The following is a 9,727-nucleotide window of genomic DNA, read 5'->3' as shown; positions in this document are numbered from 1 at the left end:
CGTGGCATTAGCAGCAATCCCAGGCCATCCCCCCAACTCAATTAACACTGGCTAATGGTGTAGTAGTGGTGGTGGTGGTGGTGGTGGTGTCAGGTGTCAAGTGGCTCTCAGTATATTAGTGATGCTTGTAAACACTGCCTAGCTTTATAAATAGATGAGTTACTATGAGTTTCACCAGTTTATATTTATTGGTGACTTGAATTAATGATGTTTAGAATTGGCAGGAGGCACTTTTACTGGGGTTATCTTTATAAATAATAGTTAATGTGTGTTTTGTCTGTGCATCCTAACCACTGCTGTAGCACCTCACCCAAGCTCACCACTAGCACCTCTGCATACTCTGATGCTCCAATACCTAACCTCTTTTCCTTGCCTTTAAAGAACCACTGTATGTTCGCACTGTCACACACCCCAGCCCATCTCCTCACCATTCTAGCACCACTGTATGTTCTAATTGTCACACACCCCAGGCCATCTCCTCACCATTCTAGCACCACTGGATGTTCTAATTGTCACACACCCCAGGCCATCTCCTCACCATTCTAGCACCACTGGATGTTCTAATTGTCACACACCCCAGGCCATCTCCTCACCATTCTAGCACCACTGGATGTTTCAATGCACCCACACCGCAGCCAATCTCCTCACCACTGTTGCTTTTGCATTGAGTTTCCAGGACAATGTGAAAATCATATATCAAAAGGCAAAACTTTCCACATTTCTTTAGTTTTCTAGGTTCTAAAATTCCAACACACAGGTAAGAGAAGTGCACTGTTCCTTAACGTAACAGACATGACACATACTATACTGGCCAAACCCTTCACATTATGCAGTCCCCTTTAAGCTGAACCATAAATAAAAAAAATTAAAAAATTACTGTTTCAAAGGGTCTTGATGCACCCCCAAGACTGGCTTCTAAATTCTCCAGAGTTCAGCCAAGTACCATTGCACTAACACAGCAGCTACGCATGGTGAAATATTCTTTTTAAGTTAAATAAGAAACAAATACCAAAAATTACAGTGTTTCCGAGAACCTCTACTGGACTCAGACTGGCTCACTGAATCCATGACAAAGAAGGAATGTACTAACACAACAGCAACGTGTGGTGTACTGTACTCACCAAACTGGCCCGGGGAAGAGTCACTGCTTACAACGAGGCCAAGATTCAAGTAAGGCTGTAAAAGAGAGAAAGAAAGGATACATTAACCCTTTTGCTGAGAAAGAGAAAGAGAAAGGATATGTTGAGCCTTTTGCTGAGAGAGAGAGAAAGGATACATTAACTCTTTCACTTTGATACAAAACAGTTACCAGTGTCAGAATTGATGAATGAATTCTTTGCAAACATCAACAAAAAAATACGAGGCAGGTTTTGCAATTTCTAGCCAGTTTAAAGTAGAATAAGTAAAGCAGAATAAGTAAAAGTGTCTCAGATTTATCAGTAATTAAGGAAAAATATACCAGAGTCAACTTTCCATTGTTTGCCTCACCACCACCACCATCACAATTGCTCTTCTCCTTAGCATCAAGTGACAGAGTAGCAATGTTAACACTACTCCAAGTCAACCCTCTCATAATATAAAAGTGAAAGGTATCTCTCAACTAGATCCAATTCAAATAATAATTTCCAATCTTGACAACACCTTATCTATGAGCAGGTGAAACTATTGTCGAGGGATGTTAAATTTATATCAGAAACGTCATTCTCATCATTACATTACGAGGCAGAAGTGTAATATGGAGATACTTATAATCTTTGCAATCTTTTTAAGTTATCACTTTTTTCAGCAGTCTCAAACCAAAATCCAAATAGGTGAGTTTTATATATAGGTACTGACCATTTCGCTCCTCTAAAAGACTAAAAATTATCTCAGGTGGTAGCGTGTCTAACTACAAGGTAAGACATCTTGGGTTTAAATCCTGGCAACACCTAGGATTTTTTTCTAAGATAACTAACTACCCACTCCTAACTTCACTCAGTCTTAAATGGATACCAGTCAAAAAATACTAGGAATGTAAAGGTGGCAGAGAAAGAAACTGGCCGGCCTTCTCCATATGCTAAGGCTCTGGAAGAATGGCACTACCTGCCCTACACTCTTACTTAAGAATAGCACACTTTTGTAAGGTAGAAACCAAAAAAATCCTAAGAAGTCTCAACCCAGTGACTTTCTCCACCTCCCTGACACTGCCAACAGCACGGTCACTAAGGAAAGGCCTCCCCACCACCTACTACTGTAATACTCACCCAACAAAATTCTCCACTCAGTCTTCCAACTCAATTTTCTCTTCCTTAGTTCCTCCTTCCACCATTCTTAACCAACAAAACTCTTCAGAATATTCCTACTCAATTTTCTTTCTCTTCATTCCCACCCAATAAAATTCTTCACTCAGCCTTCCTACTCATTCCTTCTTCTTTAGTTCCTTCCTCCACCATCACAAGTTTCCCATTCATAACCAACAAAACTTTGTAAAATCTTCCTTCCCAGTTTTCTTTCACTTCATTCTCATCCTTCAAAATTCTTCACTCAGCCTTCCTACTAAATTTTCCCTTCTTTAGTTCCTCCTTCCACCATTAAAAGTGTTTCCCATTCCTAACCAGCAAAATTCTTCTTTCAGTCTTCCTTCTTAACATCCATTCCCTTCAGCCACAGCTCCTGCCACCAGCAGGTGTTCATAGGCAGAGCAGCTCTTACCTGTTCAGCGAGTGGTGGCTTCCCCTCAGGAGTGGCATTGCTGCGGCGACGTGCACCATTCAGCACCAAAAAGTAGGCTGCAACATTTGAAGCATTTTAAACATTTATTCATCACCTAAATTTACAAGTGTTGATTAAGGATAACTTGATATGCACTTGATTATTTTCTTTAGGTTAGTCCTCCATAAGTTAAGTTTGTGTTTCCTTGGGCAAAAGAAGAAGCAAGTCACTACACAACTCACATGTTTCTGATTTAAAGACAGCAGTAATGATGACACTGAATTAATTGTCGGCTTTAAACTGTAATACAATAAGATTAAATGTAAAAATTCATTTGTTTCTGGCACCTCATGATCCAATGGTTTTGTATCTGCATCTTTTAATTTCTCACATCACGATCTCCTTCCTTCCTTCCTAGTGTGTCTGTAAAAACCTCCCACAACAGGATGACCTTGGCAGATGAGATCCTATTTACTCCTGCCCTCTCATCCCTTCCCCTTGCACAATCCACCAGTCTGCCCTCACCCTTCACACATGGATGTCATCTTGCCCTGTCCTATCCCATCCTGCCTTGCCCTGTCCTAGCCTAACATATCCAGTCCTGCCCTCCTAGCCCATCTTACCTAACTCTACCCTGATGTATCCTATCCTGGCCTAACCTAACCTAACTTTCCCTAGTCTAGTCTAGTCTAGTCTAGTCTAGTCTAGTCTAGTCTAATCTAGTCTAACCTAACTTAACCCAACCTGACTTCTTCCCCCCCCAAAACAAAAAACTAACCATCGCAAATCTAATCCAACCCAATTCAACCCATCCCTTACAAAAGAAAAAAAATAAATAAATAAATAGAATAAAAATGAATAAATAAATAAATAACCCAATCCAACTCAACCCAACCCAACCTAACTTACCTTATCCCAATCCTTCTTTCCCCAATCCTACCCTACACTACCATATCTTATTCTGTCCTCTCCTAGCCAAATCTAACCTAACCTATCCCACCCTACCCTGACTCAACTTACCTTAACACCCTACTCCTAACCTAACCCACCATGCCCTCCTACCCACCATCCCATACCCCCTAGCCCACCATGAACTATCACCTACTATCCCACACTTCTAGCCCACCATGCCCTGCCATAACCCATCCCATCCCTAACCTACCATACCCTGCCACCCACCACCCCATACTCCACAGCCCTAGCCTCCCCCCTCACCTGGGAAGTACCCATCTTGTCGGGTGCGCATATTGGTGCCATAAAGCCAGCCGTTGGGGGAATCTGGTGCCATCTTTTGCTTCTGCAGGAACTCAGCCGACACATGGATCACATCATTGGCCTCCATGCCAGGCTCGTTGGCACTGGCACCCCGGCACTCCTGGCGCGCTGTGTACACGTAGACGTCTCCCATGGTGGATGTAGTGGTGGCGGTGGTGGTGGTGGTAGTGATTTAAGTAAGAGTGGTGGTGATGGTGAAGGAACAACCACTTTAGCTTGACAATTCACCAGGAGATGTGTGGTGTGTGCTTGAGGGTGCAGAATGCCTTACTTACAAGCACCAGTCAGCATCACCAACACCTGCAGTACAACACCAGAGTCTCACACAGCCATGCACTAAGACACATCATTTGCTCATGTCTGTTCATAGTCTCACAGCACCGCAGTGTCTCAGGGCACTGGCACACACACAAGGCAGCCTGTCTTGGCTCGCTCCATGTCCTAGCGGGTCCCTGGGCTCTGGCTGGCTCACAGTGAAGTCGCTCCGCTCTGCTAATGGAATGTTTGGTGCACCACTCCTTCTTGCTACAATATCTGAAACAAAACAGTGAAGATTTGTTTATTTTGATACACACATTCTGGTATAATTTTCAATACAGTTTTGATAAGAACTGCAAAGAAAGATTGGAGTGTTACTTAGTCCTTTCTTGCAATTATATCCAAAACAATAGTGATAATTTCAAAATTCTGATATACATTGATCCAATTTTCAATTTTTTCTAACCACCAAAATATTCACTTAATCTTTCTTTTTTTCAGTGTTCCTTCCCTTAATCTTTCTCTTCACCCTTCCTTTGGTCTTCATCTTGTCCTCTTGCTTTGCATCATCACTTCCACCATTCTTTTCCCAACATATGACTCTTCCCACATATGACCACTTCATTTTATTCCCATTGTAACCTCACACTTTCTGGAACAATAAAAAACCCACCCATTGCCCGGTACTCCAATTAAATTCCCTTCACATGCCCCTCAGTCACTCATTATTTCATCTATGCTGTCCTCCCATACACACTCTAATATCCAGTGTGGTGTGATGCACTTAACAAACCTCTTTCAGTGCTTCAGAATCCACCCCTGCCTGTACTTAATCTAAACTGTCCCTCTGTCTCCTCTACTCTTCCTTACTTCATCTATGCTGTCCTCCCATAAATCCTCTGATGTCCAGTGTGGTGTTATACTCTTAGCTCCTTCAGTGCTTCAGAATCCACCCCTGCCTGTACTTAATCTAAATTGTCCCTCTATGTCCCCTCTACTCTTCCTTACTTCATCTAAAGCTGTCTTTCCATATATCCTCTGCTACCCAGTGAGGAGTGATGCACTTACCAAACCTCTTTCAGTACTTCAGAATCCATCCCTGCCTGTACTTCATCTAAATTGTCCCTCCAAGTCCCCTCTGCTCCTACTTACTTCATCTGTTGTCCTCTTATACATTCTGCTATTCTGTACAGTGTGATGCACATACCAAACCTATCTGAGTAACACTACACAATCCACCCATTGTCCAGTACTTCCTTTACAGTATATCCCCTACCCACAATCACTCCACAACTACACCATCACACATCCTGTTTTATCATGTCTCAGTGTAACCTTTACAATGCCACCACTAGTCAGGATGTCACTGTACTGCCTTCACTGTCTGTACTGCTGGCTACTACCATACTGCATTTCCCTTCCTTTCCACTTCATATGTAACATCATGTAACAATCTTATTCAAATGGTCACTTTTATACTTGTTTTGATTCCAGGAAAATCTACATGAATTTTAAAACAAAGAACATATATATATTTATATATATATATATATATATATATATATATATATATATATATATATATATATATATATATATATATATATATATATATACTCGTAGTTTCCAGTCACCAGCTTTTCATATCAACTGCTGTAAAATCAAACAAGTCTATTCAGTCTACCAATAAAGGATTAAAAGAGTGAGAATACTAAGAACTGAATGAGCCTGATATCTACGTCTTATGCACTACACACGATATCCTTGGAAACCAAACTGAGAAAATGATTCCATGAAATATTGAAAATTGAGCTACACTTCTATACAAACTTGCCATGTTCCCCTCAGACTCCCACTGCCTATTTTTAACACAACTGGCCCTAAATAACAGACTCTACATATGTCTTAACATGTGGCTCAGTGTCACAAGCAAGACAAACTTCACGGCCAGCAGGGAACCTCACCATACTGTGCTGTGGTGTGCTGTGCTGTACTGTAGGGCTACTTAGTTGGTCCAGTATTCTGTGTCTCAGGAATGCAAGGTGCCTGAAAGAGCATGGCTGAGCACCAAAGTCACACTGAGTGGCCAGTGGAGAGGGCCATGGCACTCACCACTCACAGGCCATACTTCCTCCCTCCACCACGGCACACACACTCACACTTCCTGGAAAGTAAGAAGAGATGAGACGATGGCAGGTTTACAGGAGATGGTCCCTGAAGGATACCACGTGCCAATCTATTTCCACTACCATCCATATCCATAAATTTGTCTAATCTTCTAATAATGAATAATTTTTTCTTATAAAATTTAGTAGTTATGTTTAGAATTACTTGATCGGGATAATACTGAAATGACATTAGAACTTTCATCTAAGAGAGAGGTTTGTTTAGGTTAATCTGGATGATATTAAAGTAACCATAGTATTTCCATCTAAGGGCAAGGTTTGGTTAGGTTAGGTTTAAATTCATTCAGTTCATATCTAAACTTTTTTTTTTTCCTCCATGCCCTCCCTGGTGTCTAGGCAGGCTGGCCAGTACATATTTATCCTTGGAAAGTTTTTAACAGTTGGACTTGTCTATAACTGCAGTACATGCAACATGATCCTGCACCTGATGGAGTGGTATGGCACAAGGGGTGTGGAGGGGAGTATCCAGTAAATTGCTTGAAATCGATTACATGAAAGTAAACTGAACAAAATCAATTGCTGAAAAAATTAATTATCAAATCATCAATTACTTGAAAGGCAGATTCCTCAAAAGAGTCAAAAATAGTAGTTTAATGAGAAATATCAAAAGTAAAGTGAGAAATGTCCAAAAAATAAGATATAAAAATACAAATTTATTACTGTCAACTGAACTTTTATAATTAAGAATGGATACATTTACATTAAACACTATCCAAGGAATATCTGATGATATCATTATTGTTAACTGAAGATATATAGATCATCCAGACATAATTTCTTTTTTCCTTTTTCATTCTCCACAAAAGTTAGATCCACCTCTAAGGCTCAAGATTTCCAAATTTACTGAAATATAAGTAGAAAACAATTGTAAGGAAAATTCATATTTAACAATCAGGAAAATAATCAGTAGTATGGCAAGTTAATAGTTCGTTGATGGAAGTAGTTGAAATTTCATGGTGTTTTGTCATTGCTAAATCAGGTAAATTTACAATATCAACAATATACAATCCAGTGATAAATATTAATAATTAAGGGAAGACTGTAAGTCAAGGCTAATGACAATTAATATGGTTGCTATCAGAAGAACAGGAGAGCCACACATACAGAGTAGCACTGCCAACGTGTAGTAATTCAGCACAGAGAGAAAGCCCTGGAAGACTGACTGCTAAGATGAGTGTTTTGAAGCATTTCAAGCAATTGATAATACGAGAAATCATTTTTCAACCAAATGGTTTCATGTAATTTACAGTTGAACAATTGACTTTGAGCAATCTACCTAGATGCATGGATGGGATGGTCCATCCGGGCAGCACTTTTGTTCCTCACAGTTGTAAATTTCACATTATTAGGCTTGTTCGTGCTATTGATAATTACGCCCACATCCACATTCTTGATACACACAGGCTTAAGTGAATCTCAATTCAATAAAAACAGCTAACTTAGTCTGAGCATACATTATATATATATATATATATATATATATATATATATATATATATATATATATATATATATATATATAATTTAAGGGGTTAATAAGCATTGTAATATTGTATTACTTCTGAGAAGAGTAGCTAATTTGAAGGATGAGGGTCAGTGCCAAAAACACTAGCTATACCAATGACCTGACAGATAACTAAGCAAACCAGTAATGCAAATAGCTAAGACTTGTGTGTCCTGCAACGCCCCTCGGCACAGGGCAAACAGATAAACAACAAACACAATAAGTCATCGCCTTCCCAAATGACACTCACAAAATACAAACTAAGAACAATATTTAAGGCAGATTTTTCAGTGTTTTGAATAACACTAACTGATTCATTCTCAAACACAAAACATGCACTACCAGTTTCTTTTCAACGCCTACCTGGTGCGTGGGAAGGGCTGGGTCCATACCTGCCTTCCTCATCACACTGACAGAAACAAAATTGATGGAATAAATATTCCTGACAGGTGTTGATGTGTTTTGAAGTATCTAACCTTATTCACCCTCAAATATACATCACTAGTTACTTATCAGCCCTTCCTTGACCAGTACCTTCCCTGATGACATTGACCTTATTGCCTTCACTCTCTCACCATCTCACTACTTCGATGCACGGGCGAAGAGGAGGCGTGGCAAATCCCTGCTAGCTATACAAACCCTCCCCAGAGGTTCCCCCCGCCAGACAGCACAATGACAGCTAATTCAGAGTAGGGCCACACGCCAGCCTGGAGTGGACTGTTACCTTTAATCTTAATGACGACCACGTATCCATGTTTAAAATGTATAATTGACTCACTATACCTTCAAAACCAGGCCCATACATATCCTTTCTGCGAGAACTAACGCAGTGTGGGGGTGATACATTGACCTAGTCCTGCAAAATACACTAAAACTGGACACATCATTAAGGATCTCTCATCTTTATGTTTAATTTGATACATACATTTAGGACACACAGGGAATATCTGGCATACCTCAGCTACACTCCAGCCTCGGCCACGTCCTAGGGGCATGTGGTGACCTCGCCTGGGCCAAGGGTGAGGGCAAGGATCACACTGGTGTCCTACTCCTCGTCCTGCTCTCCACCTTGACCCTCCGCCTCTCCTGCACCGTCCAGCCTTTCTCGCCTCTAATTTCCAGCCTGCACTCACTCACTATAGCACACACTCGCTACTTATTTATCTGGCCTTTATTATTTTTTGGATCTCGGGCTCAAAACCAAAATAATCCAGCAGACACAACAGATAACAGCGCCGCCATTGACTGTCTGCACAACTATACTCCGAGTGTCCTATCCCGAGCTGGTGTCACCCTCTCACTCTCACTCAGTCTGTCTTCACTCCACACACCACAGTTGAGGGTTACTTGAGGTGCCACGGTCAAAATTGCTCGACGTTGATCTGAAAATGGGCAAATTCAAATTTTCCAAAAGGTGTGTGAGAGAAAACGTTAGAGGGAGGCGAGATTGAGAGAAAATGGTTTGTGTAGAGCTGAGCGGAAACGGGGGGGCACCTTATCATATCCTGTGGACGATTAGTCTTCTACTGTACCTTGATTTTTGGAGTCCCCAGCCCTCTGTGTGTGACCTATGAACAAACGTAATCTATTATCAGTAGCTATACATATGTTACCAAAGTAATTCTGAGCAGCAATTAAAAAGCTGAGAGGTTATGCGAGAGAAAAGCCTGAGTTCACAATATTTGAATGTTTTCATCTCTCTTTTTCTCTTGATATATAATACACACACATTACATAGTTATGAATGCTAAACTTTCTTATGAGCATCTATCTGTGTTGTCAAAGTAATACTGCACATCAAGCCAAAGACTGA

The 9,727-nt window shown here is 40.7% G+C and overlaps 1 protein-coding gene across 4 annotated transcripts in view; it reads right to left on the bottom strand.

Annotated features, from left to right (window-relative positions):
* Window positions 1-9,372, bottom strand: part of LOC123499235 — a 245,728-nt gene extending 236,356 nt beyond the window's left edge. For all 4 annotated transcript variants that reach the window (XM_045246998.1, XM_045246999.1, XM_045247000.1 and 1 more), the window contains exons 1-5: window positions 8,871-9,372; window positions 6,189-6,388; window positions 3,907-4,500; window positions 2,692-2,768; window positions 1,122-1,176 (exon numbers count right to left, since the gene is read on the bottom strand). In XM_045246998.1, coding sequence (XP_045102933.1) covers window positions 1,122-1,176; window positions 2,692-2,768; window positions 3,907-4,099 — 325 coding nt within the window. In that variant the 5' untranslated portion in view covers window positions 4,100-4,500; window positions 6,189-6,388; window positions 8,871-9,372. The remainder of the gene's footprint in view (window positions 1-1,121; window positions 1,177-2,691; window positions 2,769-3,906; window positions 4,501-6,188; window positions 6,389-8,870) is intronic.
* Window positions 9,373-9,727: the final 355 nt, after the last annotated feature.

The sequence above is a fragment of the Portunus trituberculatus genome, chromosome 49 (genome assembly GCF_017591435.1).
Source record: "Portunus trituberculatus isolate SZX2019 chromosome 49, ASM1759143v1, whole genome shotgun sequence".
NCBI lineage: Eukaryota > Metazoa > Arthropoda > Malacostraca > Decapoda > Portunidae > Portunus > Portunus trituberculatus.
Note: the sequence above shows the minus strand (reverse complement) of the source record. Positions and strands in the feature narration are given on the sequence as shown.